The following is a 22,983-nucleotide window of genomic DNA, read 5'->3' on the forward strand; positions in this document are numbered from 1 at the left end:
ATATTTTCTAAATCCATCATTCATGCATGCATTTGTATATGGTTTTCGTACATTTACACCGGCCCTTATCCATTATCAATTTGCACTTATACTTCGACAAATTTTGCATATCTATTTTTCAACTGTTCCACTATGTCATGTTTACCATTATTTTATCTGTTTGCCTCTTTGGTGTCTGATTTTGGCCTTTGCTATCAACTTTTTTTTTTGCAAAAGCAATCCTAATACCTACATATAATTCTTAGAAGCTGAAAATGTATGAATTTCAGATTTTCCTTAGAAATATCTGTACATAAATGTTAACATACAAAGCGTAGTACATAACAGCAAGGATAATCCGAACAATCGAAACCAGCTCCTCCTGCTGTGTCGGCAAGCTGCTTAATCGGGGTGATATAATCGCTGTTCTTATTATTTTCAGTCGTCATCCGAAGAATATTGATGCCCATCGGTCTAAATGGAATAAGAAATAAGAATAAGAAATTGTTCGTCATATATATATAGTTCTATGTGACTAGCAATAAGTACAAACAGGTTGTGCTACTTTTCCCCGAATGTCGGTTCCCCGAATGTCTTTTTCCCGAACGCTGTTTCCCCGTTTGCCGTTTCCACGAATAACCCTTTTCCCCGAATGCCGTTTACCCGAATAAGCACGTTTCCCCGAAACATATTTTTCTATATTTACTTTATTCGATGTACTATCAAAAAATCATTAGATGCTAAATTATCATTAATTTTTTGTAACCTACACTGAAAATTTTGTTTACTGGTATTTAGCAAACTTTGCTGTTTTTTTGTGCTGATTGCATTCAGCAATACGAATTAACTGAATATCAGCAATAATTTTTCAATTTGCTGAACCATCCAGCAATTTTGACAGTTGATCAGCAACTTTGTGCTGAAATTCAGCAAAAATGTTGCTGAAATTCAGCAATTTATTTTGCTGATTTCAAACAATTTGGTGTGTAGGCCGCTTTTATCAAGGTTCATTTCTTAAATATTTGTTACCATTACAGCTAACATTTCCGACCAGCAAACAGTCATAGGAATCTTCCTTCCTACAAAGATGGCTGTCCTTTGGAGTTCTTATGTAACTTGACATTATAGTTAATACTGATTCACTAAAACTTTACCCTTTTTTCAGAGAAGGCGGTTCTTTCAAGTTTTAATGCCGAAGTTTTTGTTATAAATATAGCTAGTGCCATACCCGTAACGTGGGTAGATCACCTTATAATGGTGCGTTACGGCGTAAGATCTACCATTACCAATTTTGATTTCGTAATTTTCCAGCTTGGTTTAAATGCAGGAAAATTATGAGATCAAAATTTGGTTTACTTTTCTGCGTTTTGCTTTATTTTTGTATATAGTTCTTTTTTTATTATTTTTATTTTTTTTTTGTATATTGTTTTTTACTACTAATATACAATTTTTCCGTGTTGTTTGCTTGATTTTAACTTCAACTTTAATAAAATAACGATTTGTTTCAGCGCTGTTCAGGTAAATAAAGTTGAAATTGTAATGTAAGTCAATTAACATTCTATGTATCATAATCATAATATTTATTGTTTCAGGTAAAATCAGGTAATAGATCATTTATATAATTAAATATATTCAAATTATATGATACTTGGGATATTGGGAGGGGTAGCCTAAGGAAGCTAAATGAACTGGTTTCTGGACAAATGTTCGTGGGATGGCCAGACTTTGTCACGAGATAACAACCATCGTGTTGTCTTCCGAAGGTCTCCAGTAAATTTAGCTTACCCTGCTACAACAAACCATCAGGTAGATCATTCCCTTCCGGTATGACTCTGCAGCCATAGGTAATCCTTGCGCTGATGGTGGGTACACAATCATCATCATCATCATCATCAAATATAGCTAGTGCCATTTCACTAGGAAATTTACCTTCCTTGAATGAAGGCGATTCTTTCAAGTTTTAATGATATAATTTTTGTTAACTAGCTGTCCCGGCAAACGTCGCTTTGCCTGCCTACTGTTTTTTGACATGTAGCTCTGTAGAAAAGTGCCCCGCAAAATGGAATTTCAAACTTTCTCGTTTCGGTGCGGTCCAGATCGATTATCTCAATTATTGTTTCGTACAAACACGTCGGAGCCCTGCACGAATGGAACACTGAAAGAATGGTGTAGATCCGTTGGCCCGTTCCCGAGCCTATTCGGGACATACAAACACCATTCCTTTTTTATTTATAGAAGATAGATAGATATTACAGCTAGTCTAGATCTTCCTTGAAAGAAGGTGACATTTGTAGTGTTTAGTGTGACGTTAAATGTCGTTTTACTAGAACTTCTTTCTTTCCCTTCTTTAGATGAAGGCGGTTCTTTCAAGTTTTAATGCTAAAGTTTTTGTTAACATCCCAGGTAATATAGTTTGTTTGAAAAACCGCCTTCTTTCAAAGAAGGCAGTTCTTTCATGTTTCAATACGGAAGTTATTGTTATAAATACAGCTAATGTCGTTTCACTAGATTTTTTTTTTATTCCTAATCACTTAACCCAATTTACAGCTCTATTGTCCACTAGGGCACTACGTGAGCGATTTCTATTGGCTTCTTTAGCGGTGTTGAGATTATTCCATATTCTGAATCTGCATGCGAAACTGAGCCGAAATCCAAATTTTCATGAATTTTGATGACCGGGAACTTATTTAAAAATCGATTTGAAGTTTGTATGGGAGCGATTTGTCGAATCACCCCTCGTCGCATTTTGTACTGAGTGGAGCTGTCAAACAGTTACCCATCTGTCAAAAGGTGATTTCAAAAAATCTTTTTGTAATAGATTTTCGGTACCAAAATAAAGTTCTAAAAACCTGAAAAAAATCATAGTGGCTCAGAAAAAGGTGCTCTTTCGTATAAAATCAAAAAATCGATACCAGTCAACTGCCGGTGGAAGCATAATTGTCCCATGTGCATTTTTGGCAATATTGAGATTTTGCAGCCCATGACCATGTATCATGGGGTACTATCATATGGAGATATAAAAATAGGTAGTTTGTTCCGAAAATTGTTGAAAAAATGCAAGGCCGATTTGTAACATTCTTAAAAGTGGACGCATAAGCGTCACGTTTCATTGGAAATCCTATGGAACTATAAAATCGCTCTAAAACAAAAATTAGTGCTCAAATTCAAAATTGGGTGATGTTAGAACACGATTCAGCACTTATACTTCATAGTTGAGACAATTTACTTTTTTCGAACTTTGGACGCGATTTTCTCGTTTGTCTGTTTTTGCACATGGGACATTTATGCGTCCACCGGCAGTCAACCAGTGATCGTATAAGATGTTGAATAAGATGTTAAACTGGAGGCGATATGCGTACATTTTACATGCGCCTAAATGAAGGCATGCACGCACAAGGCCTCCACTTTATCATCTTAAACAACATCTTTTACGATTACTGGATGTCTGGGTACATTTTTCTTGATTTAAAAACCCAATTGACGGCTGCACTTATATTGTGTACAGCCGTCTAGATTTATATTCTATTCTTCTTTATCGAACTGGTTTGCCTTTCTGCTGCTTTCACTTTTCTACTCAATACATGGTAGAATGATGAGCACAAAGATGATAGATGGCCGTTGTTCCTTTCCAGTCCGATTGAGGGTCCATTATGAGTAGCAGTTTGCCGATGTCCAGATATCCGGGTCCGTTTGAGCCACGAGGCTCAGAAAAGGGTCGGTGCCAGCCGCTCTCGGGGGAAGAGCAACTGACGAAAAATTGCAAGTGCCGGGGCTGGTAATCAAACCCATGACCATCCGCATATGAAGCGAACGTGTGACCAACTACGCCACGGGCCCCGGCTCACTAGAAATTTTGCACGGTTAAAAAATTGCCAATGAATTAACTACATCGTCTGTTTTCCTACTCTCCGCATCGACCAATGTGGCGCTAGCTTCTATGCGCGAAAAATCGCTAAAAGTAAATCGCAAAAATATTACACGGCGAATAGCATCTAAAGGCAAATTTATCGAAGTGGAATACATTATTCGAAAAAATATTTGGTAGTGGTTGTGCACAATGGTGACTTCTATTAAGCCTACCAAATATTTTTTCAGTAAAAGCTTTCTATTTCAAGTAATTCAAGTTTAGATGCTTTTCACCAAACAAAATAAAATGGATTTACTCCTGCTGATCAACTGTGGGTATGCGCCAAGCGGGTAGTCCATTGTTGCACACCTCATGAGAATAACTTGGAGTGTGCAACAATAGGCGAGTTTTTAGCCGTCCCACAATTGGAAAATTACCCTACATACATATTTTTTTAAAGAATATATAAAAACTTATGATTTAACATTAATATTTCTTACGTGTTTCGGGGAAACAGGCATTCGGGGAAACGGCATTCGAGGAAAAGGGACATTCGTGGAAATGGCGTTCGGGGAAACGACATTCGGGGAAAAGTAGCATAATTGTACAAACAATATTGATTTCAGTTATATGTATAGGATACAACCATTATTGTTGGCTGCTGTACTGCCTGTGATCGCATATCAATCCTATTCATATAAGTTTCCTATTCATATGGGACAGTTATGCGATCATAGAGTGTATCAAATTTATCATCGTAACACAAGAATATCAGTAGCTTTTATTTCCCCTAAAGATGCGTTTGTTACTGAAGTAGTAATCGTTAATTAAGGACAGACTTGTAAGAATGGGCTGCAATACGGTGAGTCGATATGGAGAGCGTCCAACATAGCTCTGGTCCTCACAAGTTCCTACCTCATGCTTCCAAAAGGTCAAGCGATGACAAAGACCGCCAGCTAAGAGTTGTGTGCTTAGCTGGTAGTGTAGCCTGGGTACTGTTGTCCTTCTGATTTCAGCTAGATTGAGAAGGTACGACCCGAGCGTCTGTTCACCAAGGAGGTGCGGCTCAAACAGCGTCTGTTCTGGCATCTAGCGGCTAGCTAGATCCCAGCTAGATCCAAGGTGGTAGCCCCATCAGCGTGGTCGTCCCAGTGTTGGTTGGGACGTTAAACAGAACTGGCACGATGACCTTCCCGCGAGACAGGAGTGTAGGCGTAGGCCCAATAAGCCACCCGTAAAAATCCCCATTGCGAATAACATAGGAGAAAATACGACTCGATACAATCGGCAAAGACCCACGCGTCGAAATAAGGACTACGAGTGGAAACTTGGAACATGGAATTGCAAGTCACTCAGTTTAGCAGGATGTGACAGGATAATGTACGATGAACTACATCTCCGCAACTTCGACATCGTGGCGGTGCAGGAACTTTGTTGGACTGGGCAGAAAGTGTGGAAAAGCGGGCATCGAGCGGCTACCTTCTACCAAAGCTGTGGCACCACCAATAAACTGGGAACAGGATTTATAGTGTTGGGCAAGATGCGACAACGTGTGATTGGGTGGCAGCCGATCAACCCAGGGATGTGCATGTTGAGAGTTAAGGGCCGTTTCTCAACTACAGCATCATCAACGTCCACTGCCCACACGAAGGGAGACCCGATGACGAGAAAGAAGCGTTCTACGCGCAGTTAGAGCAAACATACGATGGTTGCTCGCCGCGTGACGTGAAAATCATTGTCGGCGACATGAACGCGCAGGTAGGAAGGAAGGAAATGTACAGACCGGTAATCGGGCGAAACAGCCTACACGCCGTATCGAATGATAACGACCAGCGATGTGTAAACTTCGCAGCCTCCCGTGGTATGGTAGTCCGAAGCACCTTCTTCTCCCGCAAAGATATTCACAAAGCCACCTGGAGATCACCCGACCGTCAAACAGAAAACCAAATCGACTACGTTTCAATCGACGGAAAATTCTTCTCGGATATAACCAATGTCCGCACATACCGCAGTGCGAATATAGATTCGGATCACTACTTAGTCGTTGTATGCATGCGCTCAAAACATTCGACAGTTATCACCACGCGTCGAAGTCGAACGCCGCGGCTCAACATCGAGCAGCTGCGTAACGTAGAAGTGGCTCAAGATTACGCGTAGCAGTTAGCAGTGGCCCTACCAACGGAAGTGCAGCTTGGCGCAGCTACACTTGAAGATGGCTGGAGGGCGAGGGACATCAGACCCGCCAAAGGTAGTACCTCGGCTACAGCACTAGGCTTCGCGGCTTCGGATCACAGAAACGACTGGTACGACGGCGAATGTGAACAATTGAAAAACGAGAATAATGCAGCATGGGCGAGAATTCTGCAACAACGTACGAGAGCGAATGAGGCACGTTACAAACAGGCGCGGAACAGACAGAACTCAGTCCTCCGGATGAAGAAGCGCCAGCAGGAAGAACGAGATCGCGAAGCGATAGAAGAGCTGTACCGCGCTAAGGACACACGAAAGTTCTACGGGAAGCTGAAACGCTCGCGCAGAGGCTTTGTGCCACAAGCCGACATGTGCCGAGACAATCACGGGAATATTCTCACGAGCGAGCGTGAGGTGGTCAAGAGGTGGCGGCAGCATTACTATTAGCACCACCTTCCGGCCCCTGACCTCCAAGAGATTGAGGAGGAGGTTGGCCGGTTGAAAAGCAACAAAGCCGCTGGAGCAGATCAACTACCAAGCGAGCTTCTAAAATACGGTGGAGAAGCACTGGTGAGAGTACTACACTGGGTCATTACCAAGATTTGGGAGGAGGATTTGGGAGGAGGAAGCGCCGCCAGGAAGAAGCGGAGTGTGAAGAAATGGAACTGCTGTGCCGTTCCCAAGAAACACGGAAGTTCTATCAGAAACTCAACGCATCCCGCAACGGCTTCGTACCGCGAGCCGAAATATGCAGGGATAAAGACGGAGGCCTCTTGACGGACGGACGTGAGGTGATCGAAAGGTGGAAGCAGCACTTCGATCAGCACCTGAACGGCGTGGAGAACGTAGGCACGGGAGCCCACGGCAACGGAAGGAACGACGACGCCAGTGCAGCGGAGGACGGAAATGAACCAACTCCCACGCTGAGGGAAGTTAAGGATGCCATTCACCAGCTCAAAACCAACAAAGCAGCTGGTAAGGATGGTATCGCAGCTGAACTCATCAAGATGGGCCCAGAAAAGTTGGCCACCTGTCTGCATCGGCTGATAGTCAGGATCTGGGAAACCGAACAGCTACCGGAGGAGTGGAAGGAAGGGGTAATCTGCCCCATTCACAAGAAAGGCGACCATTTGGAATGTGAGAACTTCAGGGCGATCACTATTTTGAATGCTGCCTACAAAGTGCTATCCCAGATCATCTTCCGTCGTCTGTCACCTAAAACAAATGAGTTCGTGGGAAGTTATCAAGCCGGCTTCATCGACGGCCGGTCGACAACGGACCAAATCTTTACCGTACGGCAAATCCTCCAGAAATGCCGTGAATACCAGGTCCCAACGCACCACCTGTTCATCGACTTCAAAGCGGCATACGATAGTATCGACCGCGCAGAGCTATGGAGAATCATGGACGAAAACGGCTTTCCTGGGAAGCTAACTAGACTGATTAAAGCAACGATGGACGGTGTGCAAAACTGCGTAAGGGTTTCGGGTGAACTATCCAGTTCATTCGTATCTCGCCGGGGACTGCGACAAGGTGACGGACTCTCATGTCTACTCTTCAACATCGCGCTGGAAGGTGTGATGCGACGAGCCGGGCTCAACAGCCGGGGAACGATTTTCACAAAATCCGGTCAATTTGTGTGCTTTGCGGACGACATGGACATTATCGCTAGAACATTTGGAACGGTGGCAGAACTGTACACCAGCCTGAAACGCGAAGCAGCAAAGGTCGGACTGGTGGTGAATGCCTCAAAAACAAAGTACATGCTGGTAGGCGGAACCGAACATGACCGGATCCGTCTGGGTAGTAATGTTACGATAGACGGGGATACTTTCGAGGTGGTGGAGGAATTCGTCTACCTCGGATCCTTACTGACGGCTGACAACAACGTGAGCCGTGAAATTCGGAGGCGCATCATCAGCGGAAGTCGGGCCTACTACGGGCTCCAGAAGAAACTGCGGTCGAAAAAGATTCACCCACGCACCAAATGCACCATGTACAAAACGTTAATAAGACCGGTAATCCTCTACGGGCACGAGACATGGACCATGCTCGAGGAGGACCTACAAGCACTCGGAGTTTTCGAGCGACGCGTGCTAAGAACGATCTTCGGCGGTGTGCAGGAGAACGGTGTGTGGCGGAGAAGGATGAACCACGAGCTCGCTGCACTTTACGGCGAACCCAGCATCCAGAAGGTGGCCAAAGCCGGAAGGATACGGTGGGCAGGGCATGTTGCAAGAATGCCGGACAACAACCCTGCAAAGCTGGTGTTTGCAACGGATCCAGTTGGCACAAGAAGGCGTGGAGCGCAGAGAGCACGATGGGCGGACCAGGTGGAGCGTGACTTGGCGAGCATTGGGCGTGACCGAGGATGGAGAGCGGCAGCCACAAACCGAGTATTGTGGCGTACTATTGTTGATTATGTCTTGTCTTAATGATGTGGAACAAATAAATGTATGTATGTAAGTATTACCGGAGGAATGGATGGAAGGTATCGTGTGTCCCATCTACAAAAAGGGCAAAAGTTGGATTGCGGGAACTACCGCGCGATCACACTACTGAGCGCTGCCTACAAGATACTCTCTCAAATTTTATGCTGCCGACTATCACCGATTGCAAGAGAGTTCGTGGGGCAATATCAGGCTGGGTGAACGCGCTACAACGGACCAGATGTTCGCCATCCGCCAGGTGTTGTAGAAATGCCGCGAATACAACGTACCCACATATCACTTGTTCATCGATTTCAATTCGGCGTATGATACAATCGATCGAGAACAGCTATGGCAGATTATGCACGAATACGGATTCCCGGATAAACTGACACGGTTGATCAAGGCGACGATGGATCGTGTGATGTGCGTAGTTCGAGTATCAGGGACACTCTCGAGTCCCTTCGAATCTCGCAGAGGGTTACGGCAAGGTGATGGTCTTTCGTGCTTGCTGTTCAACATTGCTTTAGAGGGTGTAATTAGTGTTGCGTACTAAGGTTCGCTTTGATGAGAAACATTTACTAAGGTGTATTTATGGTCATAATTTAATCAGTGTGCAATCAAAAGAGAACTAAAATACCGCTCAGCCCTGTTCCTCGCTTGAAAGGAATTACAAATAAAAAATTTCATCACCTCGCTGGCTGCACTGCTACCACCAACGAAGAGTGACGTTTTCATTTCCGCTGACACAACAGCGGCAGAACGAGAACCCGCACCGACGACAACAGCAACCGCGCGTGGTGCCACTAGTTTGCGAAAGAAAATAAGTGTAGTGAGAACGGAATCGGGCCAAATCTCCAGACCTGCGGGCCGGGCAAGACACCAACCAGTAACCCGGCGGCGGCGACCATCTTTGCGTCCAGGATTCCACACATAAGGCAAGGATTTCGACGGCCAATCAGTGACTCTTAGCTGCTGGAAGGACGGTGCCAACATATTCCGGTACCCGCTGTAAGTTCCGCCCTTGCCGGCATAAGACACCATCTAATCCTTACATTTTGCACAGGATTAAATCTTCCGACTGCATCCACGTCGCACAACTGGTAGCACACGGCCGGTTCTTACGCGGTTCTCCACACTTGGATCGCCCAGCAAAAGTAAGTCCACGAGTTAACCACGTGCAGACACAAACATTAACATGGTTGCATTCGACAGGCACAGCAACGCATTCGGAACAGGAGGTGGCTCAGCCGGCAGGGAGGTCGGTCGTCCGTCAGATCGGATCAGGCAGGAACACACGAAAGGCCCCGAAGGGTGAGTTATTTGCCGCAATCGTGCATAAAAGAAATGTTATGTCTAAACAAACGTTGTTTGACAGGGCCTTTTGTTTTGTGGAACCATTCATAACCACGGCTGAATCCGAATCGACAACGGACATCGCGACCAGCCGAGAGAGAGGATTCACGTTCAGGATTGCAGCCATTCTGGCCTGTTGGCTGGAGATCCCCGTCATCATCCGCCGCGGCTGCTGCTACACGTCAAGAGGGGGAGCGTTCATCAAGTCGGACGATTGGGTCCCGTTATTCCATGCGCTGTCCTTGGATCGCGGCAAGTGGCAACAGCAGCGCTAACCGCCGACGTTTGACCCCAAGGAGACAAGATCGACCAAGAGGCGAGACGTAGAGGGCATTCGGCCTCTCGTGTAGATAGAGCTTCTCATCAGTCCCGAGGAGGTGGGACCGCGCCCGATCAGAAGTTCGACGGCGGCGCAGTGGTGGGCGTCAAGCGATTGCGGAGGTAGCGGAGCGGTGAGAAATGCACGAAACTTAATCTCAAAGACCTAGGCATGAAGATTTTGTAGCATGAAGGCATCGCTCGTAAGGAGCCATAGTAGATAGGGACCCTAGAAGAGAGAGAGAGAGGAGGCTTGCCCCACAGGGGACCTGATAAGAAGACCTAAATACACAATGTTTACAAGTTGAATTTGGCTCTATTTTGATTTGGTTTGAGGAGTAACCCAATATTAGATCAGCGGGGATAAACACGAGTGGAACGATTTTTACGAAGTCCGTTCAGCTGCTTGGTTTCGCTGATGATATTGATATTATTGCTCGTAAATTTGAGACGATGGCGGAAACGTACATCCGACTAAAGAGTGATGCCAGACGAATCGGATTAGTCGTTAATGTGTCGAAGACAAAGTACATGATGGCAAAGGGCTCCAGGGAGGAATCACCGCGCCCGCCACCCCGAATTTATACCGACGGTGATGAAATCGAGGGGGTTGAAGAATTCGTGTACTTGGGCTCACTGGTGACCGCCGACAACGACACCAGCAGAGAAATTCAGAGGCGCATTGTGGCAGAATATCGTGCTTACTTTGGACTCCGCAAAACTCTACGATCGAATAAAGTTCGCCGTATCACGAAGTTAACCATCAACAAAACGCTGATTAGACCGGTTGTCCTCTATGGGCACGAAACATGGACCCTACGTGCAGAGGACCAACGCGCCCTTGGAGTTTTCGAACGGAAGGTGTTGCGTACCATCTACGGCGGAGTGCAGATGGAAGACGGGACTTGGAGAAGGCGAATGAACCACGAGCTGCATCAGCTGCTGAGAGAACCAACCATCGTCCATACCGCGAAAATCTGGAGGCTACGGTGGGCGGGTCACGTCATCAGGATGTCGGATAGCAACCCGACTAAAATGGTTCTCGAGAGTCATCCGACCGGTACAAGAAGAAGTGGAGCGCAGCGAGCTAGGTGGGTCGACTAAGTGGAGGACGATCTGCGGACTCTACGCAGAGTGCGGCACTGGAGACAAACAGCCATGGACCGAGTGGAATGGAGACGGCTACTATGTACAGCAGAGGCCACCCCGTCCTTAGCCTGATCGGTAAGTAAGTAAGCTTAGTTTGTGTGGGTATGTTGATGGGGGCTTAGCAGCGACGTGCGAAGTCATTGTTACCTAATGTTTGCAAGCCCTTTTCAAATGGTGCTACAGAATTGTGGTTACAAATCGAGTTTACTTTGGATTACGCAGAACTCTACGATCGAACAAATATCTCCGTCGCACGAAGTTAATAATTTAGGTACAAAACACAGATTTGATGTGTGGTCCTACATGGGCACGAACCATACGACAATATGTGCAGATAACTAACGCACTCGACGGAACATGGAGAAGACGAATGAACCACGAGCTGTAGCATTAGCTGCTAAGAGAACGAACCATCGTCCACACCGCTATAATCGGGACGTTGAGGCATCTGGCCGGTACAAGACAACGTGCTGTGCAGCGAGCGAAATGGGTCGATTAAGTGGAGGACTATATGCGTAGAGCGTATACTGTAGACGCACAGCCATGGACCGAGTCGAATGGAGACGACTCCTACGTACAGCAGAAGACACCCAGACCTTAGTCTAATCGGTATGGTAAAGTAAAAATACCAAAATGTACCTATTAATGCTAGGCCAGTACACTGCTGCCACTCGCATAACAGTGTCCTCTTTGCTGGGTTTCCTATTCATACGGGACTGTTTTGCGAGTAGGGGCAGTACACTTTCCAGCAAAGTTTCACAGAAAGCACGGAGCAGCCCTCCAAACAGTATTAAAAAAAATGGCTAATGGAGCGAGCTGAATGTATCTTTTAGAAAATGAACTGTGCAATTCTTGGCGTTAGCCAATGTATCTGTGTTACTATTTAGATATTTTCACATCAAAATGAAATTAAAAACACATATTCTACTTACCACCTGCGACGCCAGCGAAAAGTTCGGTCCCGGTGATCGTTTTTTACTCGGCGCCGGTGGTCCAGCGTTGCCCGCGCCCGCGCCGGAACTGGATCCCTTGCGTTTTCTTCGCTTGTTGGCGGGTCGTTGCGCGTCTGGAATACGGTTAGGTTCTTTGAGTACTTTACGGTCATCGGTCGTCCAACACAACTTACCCGGCGGTGCCACCATCCGTTGCCACTTTTGGAACAGCGTAGTTTTGAGACAATCTCGCGGACTCAGCGCGTACGCTTTGTGCCTAGACATTAATTCCTGCATAGGTTCTAGTATCACACATAGCTGTGGGGGAGGAAAAAGAAACGGACAGGGAAAAACACGTTAAAACAATCGGAAATGGGGTGCTGCGGTCAGATCCACCACCCGAAAGTGAATCCTTCCTGAAAGAATGGAAACACTTTTCCAGGCTGATGCACACTGAAGCCGCACGTTTCTCCTCCCGATAATGTCTATAAAACATCACCACTCACGCGCAGATAGTTTAGTGTCGAGTTGGTAATTCCTTGCCGGGTGATATTCTTCGTCAGCTGCTCCAGCATCGACGGGTCCGGCTGTTGGGTGTGCATTGCCACTACTGAGCGGGGTATCAGTTCCCGGTGCGCCCGCACCGCAAAATGCCACGACTTTATCCGCATCAGATCGTCGAAGGTGAACTCCAGTATTAGGCGTCCCTCGGTAATGACCTGCAAAACATGTAAGAACATTTAGGAGAGGTTGATGATAACCTTTTTAAACAAGGATGGATTAAGTCATCGTCTCAAACAACGCGTCATTCCATCGTTTTGAGTAGAACAGATGAAACAGCCTCCCTATTTATTTTTTCTTTATTTCTTTTCATGAGAACTCCATTGGTTATTGTAGAAATCTCTCGAAAAGTTCTTGAAAGACCCCAAAACAAATATTTATAATTTTTGGGGATGTTTTCCCTACTAATGCAATGGGTTTGAAACTGAATTTTCAATCAAAGTTCTTCAAGGTGTTTTGCTTAACATTCTTCACGAAATTTCACCACAATTTTTTTTCAAATTTTGTCAGAAGCTAAGCAAGAACCTCTACCATAAATTCTGGTTAAGGTCTTCACAGAGCCTTCACGTCCACTTCCGTGCCATATGTTTTGAGAATGAAGGCATGATTTCACATCTGGTACCCCGGAGACTTGGAAACATCCTGAGATGAAACTACCCTCTTACTTAACTTTGTTCCTTCAGAAATTCACAAGTCAAACATTTATCTGAGAACGTTTAATGTTGAAGATTATGGTTGAGCAAAGGCCTTTCCTTACCTTGGTGTACATAGGTTTCCCGTGCAGCGTTTCCATCGTGCACTGGTCACAGTCTAACGTAATGGATGTATTGTGAAACGACTCTTTCGAGTGCCGCAGGTTAAAGTACAGTTCCGTTACACCGCCTTCGAAGATACTTCGAAAATAACGAGGGATTAGTGTGCGTCCTATAGCTGAAAGGTTAGGAAGAGTTTATTATAATAGACTATTCATACTGGATCTCATATTGAGCACATACTATATCTTTTTGGTCCATCTTCCAAACAAAATGTTAGTGTTAGGGTTGCGTCGTCTTCGAAGAACTCATTCGCAAATGAATCCCACCAACAGTTATCACTTTCCTATAGTAGAAACGGAGAGAAAATAAAATCCTGAAACAACTCCCAAATCCCTCCAAATATCCAAAAGACTTACTTCAGTTCTTTGCTGTAATCGCTTATTTAATTCATATATTCTATAGTCAGGTTGTCCGAAGTAAGCATGCCTTCTGGGAACGTTCAATTGACTGTAAGCAAACCTAAATTTAAATCTTATAAAATAACTCTTCTATTCCAACGAACCTTTGATCCATTCGATCGACTGGCTGCGGACCGCTCATCATGTGTCCTTGGTTCATGGGGCCGCCCATCTGCGGACCGTTAGGCCCGTGGCCGAAGGGTGACCCAGGAGGTAGACCGAACTGTGGCCCACCGAAGCTCCCGGGGCCACCCGGTGACGTGAAGTGAGGTCCACTGCCAAACGCCGAACCGGAACTACCCGGCCGGCCAAACTGTGGACCATTAGCGGACGGTGAACCGAATGGGCCGCCTGCGACAGGACCTCCCCCGGGACCATTATATGGACCGGGGCCTCCTCCGCCGGCATTCGGTGGTGGGAACCCAGAGCCTACGTTTTGCGGGCCGGGACCGGGCGTACTGGAACCCGATGGTGCCGGAGACGCCGTATACTGCGGGGTATTCGAACCGGTACCGGGAGGGACATTCTGGTAGTTGTTCGCCGCGGATCCACCCGCGGGGGATCCCTGACCGGCGGCAGGAAACACGGGCCCGCCGAAGTTGTTTCCTCCCGCCGGACCGCCAAAGCTGTTGACACCTCCACCTGGACCGCCGGGGCCTCCACCTCCGGGACCTCCACCACCCGGGCCACCAGGTCCTCCCGGTCCACCGGGCTGCTGTGACGGATCGGAGGGACCCGTAGGTGTTCCTTTCCAATTATTCGTCGAGTCCTCCAGTGTAGATGGCAAGCTCAATGCCGGTCCAGCATTCACTCCTCGGCGACTCACTGTGTGGGGTGAGGGAGAAAAAGGTGGCGGTTAGTTAAAATAGTGAAGTTGACAACAGCATTGATCATTGCATAGCATGAAATGATGAACGGAAGTTTCATTAACTACAGGGGTAAATTTTAAGAGATATGAAGTCAAAGACTCGATGGAAAAGTTGGCGGTGGACCCAGAGCACTTACCACGATTTCCAACGACTAGTTCGACGATTGTGCTAGCACAAAAAAGTTGTTGCAAATGTGCTCCAGGGAAATTGAAGAGAAAAGAGTTCATTCAAATATTACGTATCGCCATAAAGGGAGGGAGGGGTTCTAAAACAATGTTATGTTTCATACAAAATTTCCCATACATAAGTTGCGTAGGGGATGAAGTGTAGCGTGGTTCAAAAAATCGGTTTTGCTCCATACCGCTTATTGGATTCCCAACCAGATTATATGCCTTCTCCCAAAATTTGAGCTCATTTGGTTGAAAATTGAGACTGCACAAGCCCTTCAAAGTTTGTATGGGAATTACTATGGGAAGACGAAGTTTTTCATTCAGACGACTGTAGCATTTCCCCAAGTGCCCTAGAGGGTTAATTGACCCATGGCACTCCTAGGCTACTCTATCAGCAACAACTTCCGCATTCAAATCGGACTCCGCATTAATTAGTTATCGATTTGTATCCAACTGGACAAACTTTAGCAATGATGAGGGCTTGTGCAGTCTCAATTTTCAACCAAATGAGCTCAAATTTTGGGAGAAGGCATATAATCTGGTTACGAATCGAATAAGCGGTGTGGAGCAAAAACGATTTTTTTGAACCACGCTAATGAAGGGGGTTTAAAATGATCGAAATTTGCGTTACAGAATATTTGAACGAATTCGAGGTGACTTCAGGAAGTTTTACCTGCGCTTCAGGAGTATTCCAGGGGGTATCGGGGAAGTTTTAAAAGGTTACAGAGAGGTTCCTTTACATATTACATTTTATTCAATTCATACCACACTCAGGGGATTCGGTAGGATTTGTTTTAGAAGTGAAACCTCATTTCTTTTAAGGCGTTTCAAGAGATTTGAGAAGCGTTTCAGACGAATTCAGAACACCAAAAACAACAAACATTCCGAAAATGTTCTGAAACTTTCCTAGAACCTTTGAAACCCTTTGAATTATCCTAAGACGCCTCTGAAAATCTTCTTAAAATCCCCCGAAACTCCTCTGTACTCACTGAAACACCCTGATGCACCAAAATTCCTCTGATACCTGAAACGCCTTTGGAGAGTCAATGATACCCTCTGTAATTCCCCCTCTGAATTGTCTCCTAAAATGCTCCTGACGCCATTGAGGCCCTCCGATATATCCCCCTGAAACATCCCCCTGAACCTACTCTGAGATCCCCTAAGGGACTGTCCATTAATTACGTAAGGTATTTTTTTACGATTTTTCGACACCCTTGTAAGATTTTGTGTATGACAATCCAAAAAAATTGTATGGCGCGTAAGATTTCTCAACCCCCGCCCCCCTCCCCTCCCTCCATAAACCCATACGTAATTAATGGACAGCCCCTAAAGCCTCCTAAGACCCCTGAAACATAAAAAAACTCCCCCGAGAAGCCTCAGAGACCCTAAGGCTCTTTGATTTCTCCTGTGGTCCCCAAAACGACACTAGAAGCCCACTGAAATCCCTTAAGACCAATTCAAACCTCCCTGAATGGTCCCTGGAGCCCTCTGAAACCTTCTGAGACACCCCGAAATATCCTTGGAACTCTGGGAAACGCCACTGAGACCACCTGATCTGAAACCCCTTGAAACGCCTCTAGAGACTCTCTGGAATGCCCCTGGGACTTCTGAAACCTTCTGACTTGCTCAGAGTCTTGTTGAACTACCCATGAAATGCTTTGAAACATTCCCAAAAACTTCCAAAAACTCCTGAAAATCCAGTAATGCCCTTGAAACACTTCTAAAAATTTAAGCTATTATCAATATTTATTAATAACATACCTATTACATTTTATTTGCTATAGGAATTATAATTTATTAACAGACTTTATTTTTCACCTGCGTGTCAGAATCAGTCTCATCCTGAATTTACTAAAAATTTCCGTAGAGTCCAACAAGAATCGAGTTTTGCTACCAATGACAATTTTCCATATATATATCAGGACCCGTCAATAAACTACGTAGACTCTTAGGGGAGAAAGGGGAGTGTCTGCAAAAGTATCAAGTATCAGTAGGTCGGCTCCAGAGGCACGTTCTTCTCCATATGGGAAATTTGTGCAATCGCCATGAACACGAGCCAATTCATCATTAACCTGTGAGAGAAGTAAAGGAAAAAAGGATGGGACAGGGAAAAGGACAAGTAAGGGAATAGGATCGTCAGACACGCATAAGCGTACCACAATGGGTTCAAACAGCGCCTTGAAAAGGGCACTGTGATGACGCATAAAGCGTAAAGAGAGCCTATAGCTCTTCACCACAGCGGGTCAAGAACAACAGAACATCCTGAAAATTCAGGTTTCTGAAGTCAGTTTCACTTAACCTTCCAGGACGCGCGCCATCAAGCAGCTGAAACTGCACCGCGCTCGCGCTGTATACGACGAGCGAGGTTTTCTGGTAGTGTTGTACTTTTTACAACGGCGCGCGCGCTGAAGGGTTAATAAGTGTTAAGTGAGTACTCGGAAACGCAGTTGCGCAAAAACTGGACAGTTACATATCAAATAATACGAAATTCCATAATCGGATTCACCACTATCACATATAAATGAATCAGCTTGCAGAATATTTGCCATGTGATAGCGGAATAGCTGGCTCAGGGCCAGTGAAGTTTTGTGATGCTCCAGTTCGAGCTAACTCATCAGCCATTCCATTTCCAGGCTATCTGAAGAGAAGTATATGACTTTGCCCATTACGTGCTGCTGAAGTGCTGATTGCACTCCGCAAATAAGAACAAAGATTTTAGCCTGAAACACGGTGCAGTGTCTACCAAGTGAATAACACGGATGTAGCTCACGAGAGTGACCATACTACCCAGGTAACCACTAAGCATTTGAATAAGCCGTGTATCAGCTCGTATTATGCATTTAAACTGCTTGCTGCCCTACATAAGCAGTTCGAATGCATAACTGCCTTGAGTTAGCATAAGCTGTGCTGCTCAAATGCTTTTGGCTGTTAATTAGCATTTCAGTTGCTTGAAGTGTTTTCACTTGGGGGCAATCAGAATGCTTTTCAACTGCTCTTTAAATGCTAGGAGCAAAAAGGTTGGGAGATATGTTACGCATTTGGCAACACATATTCTCTCTCTCTTACAGAGGCTATGCTTCTGTTTACAAATTTGTACATCTTATTTGTTTCTTCATTTTCCCCTACTCATCCAAAAGCACCAAAGAAAACATTACTGCAGCTGGATTGGATTGAGAATTTGTCCATAAAAAAATCACCAATTATTCATCATTTCGTCGGAAAATGTGTGCCGAATAGGTGGATGCTTTGGTGGATCATAGGATTGTGTGAAAGAGGGAAGAAAGAATCATATTCCACAGATATTTAAAAGAAGGGATTGTAATGCTCTACTAAAATGAAACATCTCAATGAAAAAAGTTTTTGGATGTTGAATTTGAAGCTGTTATCGAATCATTCTTTATATTGGCGATTAAATCAACGCACGCCACCGGAACAGCTTTAGCATCGTGGATCAGGAGCAACAGAATCAGAAGCAGATATGATTCATCAATCCCCGGATCGTGAGTTCAAACCTAATTCACTACAAAAATCAGCAAAAAAGTACCACCTATCAACGGCTGGAATATGGAAGGACGATGAAGCGGGGAAGTTGGCTGAGAGAACGAGAAGCAGACGTCAATTTATTTTTGTTTTTTTTTTTTGCTCGACGAGGCGTTACGCTTCTTTGACATTTCGTCACGACGTTCCTGAAGGGATAGCACTAAGACAGCCCGTTATTTTGCCAAAACCTGCTGTGAAGTAGCACTATAGGCGCATATACGGCTAATTAGCATGAAACGCCTTGTCGTAAAGGCTACTATAATGCTGAAGGAATGCTATTTAAAATGCTTACTGGTTACTTGGGTAGCACCTGCTCGACATTCGACTATGCCGTCTGAAATACTTCTCTCCAGATAAGGGAATTTCGTGGAAAATGTCCTATATGGAAAATTACAAGCAATTGTAAGATCACTTGGAGCAAGGATCACTTTCCCAATTCCCCAATTCATCAATAGTAGAAACAACGAGGTGTGTGTTGATCTGCGGTTCACAGGAGTTTTTCGGTAAGTGCAAGAAAGTGCTTCTTGTTCAAGATGAATGTGTAGTGGGGCAACGTCAAAGAGAACTTCGAGCGCTGTCGTGGGAGACGCTCCAGACATTGCCATTAAGCATATCCTTTGGAGATGACCTAATTTTGATTGGATTGTTCTGGCTTCGCCCTTTTGTCACCACACAAGACATTCATAGACTAATATTGGCTGAACAACGGTTTTGTAAATCCATTTGGTATACTTGGGTTTTAGACCCCAAGTTTTACTTAAGGTTCTCCGGCATTGCCCGAAGGTCATACAAGCTTTCTTGATTCTGAGCTCAATATCAGGTGTCTACGAAAGCTTCGAATCAAGAAGAACTCCAACGTACTTTACCTGTTCAGTCACATCGATTTAAGAATCAAAGAGACGCAAAGGTCGAACGCCGTTACGGTTCCGTCTTTCCGTGAAAAGAACAATAGATGTTTTACTCGGATTTACCGAAAGGTCATATTGGCGACACCACCCCTCAACTACCTGAAGGGCGCTTAGCATCAGGTGCTGATGCACATACCGACTAACAATGTTAGGCAGTTGTCGGTAGGGAATCCGCTGTTATTGAGTTGCCTCAATAGCATATTGTTTTGGAACTTTGGGATAGGTTCAGCATAGGCTGAAAAAGGGTACTCATACCCTATAGAACATATCAGGGGCGCTGATTGTACAACAAATGTAAAAAATGAACCAATGATAAATATTTTAAAACAAAAAGCTTCAATTAAGTAAAACATGAGGAAGCACATAAATCAGTATCCAATTTTTTAAATTCCTCTCATTGGCACCACTGCAGCAACTCCAACAACATCAATATATCCATCACACGCGCAACGGCGATGCTCCGTTTTGCTCACTTGATAGTCTGGCACAAGAAGCAGCAGCAGCGCTGCTGGCTTGGTGCGAGATCAGGAGCAGCCTTCCCACCCATCTCCAACGAGCAACGTTATCTCCCCCCATCATCCCGCGCGCGCGGTGTGTCTCGTGGTGTTGTTGGCTGGTGGTGCGTTCTGTTCTACCTATGTTGAGCAGTCAGTCGGTGTGCAAGAACCGGTTTTTTGTTTTCTCTTTTTTATCCCTTTTGCCACCATCACCAACCACCACCTTCCTCCCTCCGTTGGTTGTTGGTAGAAAAGGAATCGAAAAACGATTTACAGTGGGGCTGATTCGCGCAAAAGTTAAGCTGAATAACAAATTATCGACACAGTTCAATATTTAGAAGTTGAAAATTTAAAGTCTCTTCCAAAATGATAATTTTATAAATTCTTGCGAATTTGTCCCTTTTATGCGTAGGAAGATATGAAAAATTTAAATAAAACAATTTTAACCATTAACGATGTAAAACGATAGGGACAGGCAACATATTATATTTACTTTTCAAAAAAGATGTACTAACTAGAATATTTTTAAAAGTGCAATCTAATTTTCAGTATAAGTTGATCAACTAGTTGTCTATCAATGGTCTAAATTTGGAAAGGATCGAACTATTCTACATGAAGTTGGAATCTTAGAATGATTCAAGTAAAAAGCATAATAATCCGATAGCCAACTTTGACCTGTTATATCTCCGGATTCAATGTACCAAATGCAAAGAAATTTTGAGTGTTTATGACTTATATGAGGTTCGAAAATTTTTTTATGCAATTCAGTATCATAATTTAAATTTTATTTAATTCATTTTGGTATCATAATAGCCAATTTTTCCGAACTGGTTCATTATGCAACTGAAATGAGTTGAATAATGAAAAAAAGTTGCATAATGTTCATAATGCAACTCGTTTGAGTTGCATTAAAGCCTGCGCACTTTAGAATCGGTACACTTTCAACCGGCTGCCACTTAAAAACGGTGTCACTTGGAAAAAAGTGTTGTTAGAAGCAATTGAAGCTTATCTATTGTAGTTTGTAGGGAAAATATTAAATTTGCTGTTTTTATATTTTTAGATGAACTATTGATCTGAATTCGTAAATAGTGCCAGATTTTTCTGCACACATTGAGCAAAAACCAATCATTGTCAGATTCAAGATTTGTGTAGGAATATATAATTATTAAACCCACCAATTACGCAGTATAGAATAGTTCTTGGTATTATGATTGTTGATTAAGGAAGGTAAAATATTCCATGAGTGTTTTAAAATTTCCAATATAGCTATGGTAAGCCTTTGAAGGGTTTTATGGAAAATCAAAGACTTGCATAGATATTTAAGGTCAAAAAAGTTGTTTTCTCATAAGCTTTAGTTCGGCAAATGCGCATGCGGGAAGGACACTATACGAATAGTATTGGTAAAGAAGAAACCAATGATTTCATGCAGTACAATATAAATAATCGTGGCTCGAAAGCTGTATGGACTATTGCTGACGAAATTCATTGGATGTGTTTTGATGGCGTGAAATATCTAACGATTTTTTTTAATAAAACTGAATCTACTCAGAAGTTTTTTATTTGTGATCATAGAATCACATCTATAGTTCCATAATCTATATGGTTTTCAGTGTTTTATCCATGAAAACTATCTTATTTTAGGCTTATTATGAGAAGTTAGCCTTATGACTGTTAATTTCCGACTACTGTGAGGGAAAACTGCTAATAATTCCAAAAATAATCCAAGTTTCGATATGAATTAATTTGGGCCACTTGAATTGGGGAATTGTAGATTCAAAAAACGATCTCAGGAAATATTTTTTCATAAAAAAATAGTTTGAGTAAAATTATGTTTTGAATATAGCGTGAATGGACAATAAGGCTATAAGTTTATTATGGTCTTGTGAACCATATTTGTCAAGAGTTTAATGTCGTAACTTGTTTTGAGCATGTTTTATGAGTATAATTTTGTTTCTTGTGGAAATATCAGCCCATAAGCTGTGAAATTTGAAAGTATTGACGATCATTGGTTTGTGCTAGTCTTGCGAATAATCGCGACCATCACGAGACAATCACTTGAACCGCTTTCTGGAGTCACCCTTCCCAAGGTGATACGAACCAGCTAGCATGTCACGCCTGGAATGACAAACATGTTGTGGGTTCCAACCTTCGCAGCTTTGCAGCGATAGCAGTTGCTGAGTATGCTTCAGGCGGGTTGCGAGAGAATCAATCTCTCTGAGCAACGATGCAAAACGGGCGAAGTGAGAGCGTTTGCTGTAGCCAGGGCGAACTGCGTGGTGCGCTCAATGTGTGCGTTTAAACTGAGCTATGCAAAACGAATAGGATTTATGACGTAGTACCGTGCTTGTGATAATACACATGCATAGTTTTACATGCTGTTGCGCGTGCATCTACATGAGGCGACGGAGAGAGTCATGACACTCACATGAGCCGTATCCAAGTCAGGATGATTGTAGCAAAACAAGGGTGACCGGGTGACTATGATGGTATTCTGTCTTTTCTGGTGTTAGCGACTGTAGAGAGAGCGAATCAGAAACCGCAGAGACAGGGTGACACAAGCTTGGTGTTTATCAGCTTATTTGTGACTTGTACGCTGATGCTTCGCGACACTGGTTTGTGCAGAATAAAATGGCATGAATTTCACAATCAGGTCAAAATTTTATCTTGAAGAAATAAAAACTGATTTTTTCATATTTTTCCTACAAAATACAATAAATAAGCTTCATTTGCTTCAGACAACATTTTTTTCTAGGTTAAACCGTTTTTGATCTGCAGCCGGTAGAAAGCGTACCGATTCTAAAGTGCGCAGGCTTTATGAACATTATGCAACTCAAATGGGTTGTATAATGAAAAAAATATTGCATAAAATTTTGTATGGAACTCGTTGCAAAACTCGATTTTTTCAGCACTCTTCGTATTTACCCAACTCTCCCAAATCTAATAGCTCTAATTGAAGTGGATAGTATCAGTAAGGTTATTTTGCACTTAAAATTAGAACTATTACCTATGTACAGGGGATGGCCAA

General features: G+C 43.9%; 2 protein-coding genes across 2 annotated transcripts in view; one reads left to right on the forward strand and one right to left on the reverse strand.

Annotated features, from left to right (window-relative positions):
• The window catches only part of LOC109401266 (LIM domain-binding protein 2), a 90,727-nt gene that overhangs the window by 6,752 nt on the left and 60,992 nt on the right, over window positions 1-22,983 (reverse strand). Inside the window, exons 3-9 of the mRNA XM_062842791.1 lie at window positions 14,079-14,799; window positions 13,933-14,035; window positions 13,757-13,859; window positions 13,519-13,691; window positions 12,707-12,919; window positions 12,395-12,518; window positions 12,201-12,334 (exon numbers count right to left, since the gene is read on the reverse strand). Coding sequence (XP_062698775.1) covers window positions 12,201-12,334; window positions 12,395-12,518; window positions 12,707-12,919; window positions 13,519-13,691; window positions 13,757-13,859; window positions 13,933-14,035; window positions 14,079-14,799 — 1,571 coding nt within the window. The remainder of the gene's footprint in view (window positions 1-12,200; window positions 12,335-12,394; window positions 12,519-12,706; window positions 12,920-13,518; window positions 13,692-13,756; window positions 13,860-13,932; window positions 14,036-14,078; window positions 14,800-22,983) is intronic.
• Window positions 8,985-10,793, forward strand: LOC109402254 (uncharacterized). The gene is made up of 2 exons (XM_062842795.1): window positions 8,985-9,759; window positions 9,824-10,793. The coding sequence occupies exons 1-2, from the start codon at window positions 9,644-9,646 to the stop codon at window positions 10,074-10,076; spliced, it is 369 nt and encodes a 122-aa protein (XP_062698779.1). The 5' UTR covers window positions 8,985-9,643; the 3' UTR covers window positions 10,077-10,793.

This window comes from Aedes albopictus, chromosome 3, assembly GCF_035046485.1.
Source record: "Aedes albopictus strain Foshan chromosome 3, AalbF5, whole genome shotgun sequence".
NCBI classification, from domain to species: domain Eukaryota; kingdom Metazoa; phylum Arthropoda; class Insecta; order Diptera; family Culicidae; genus Aedes; species Aedes albopictus.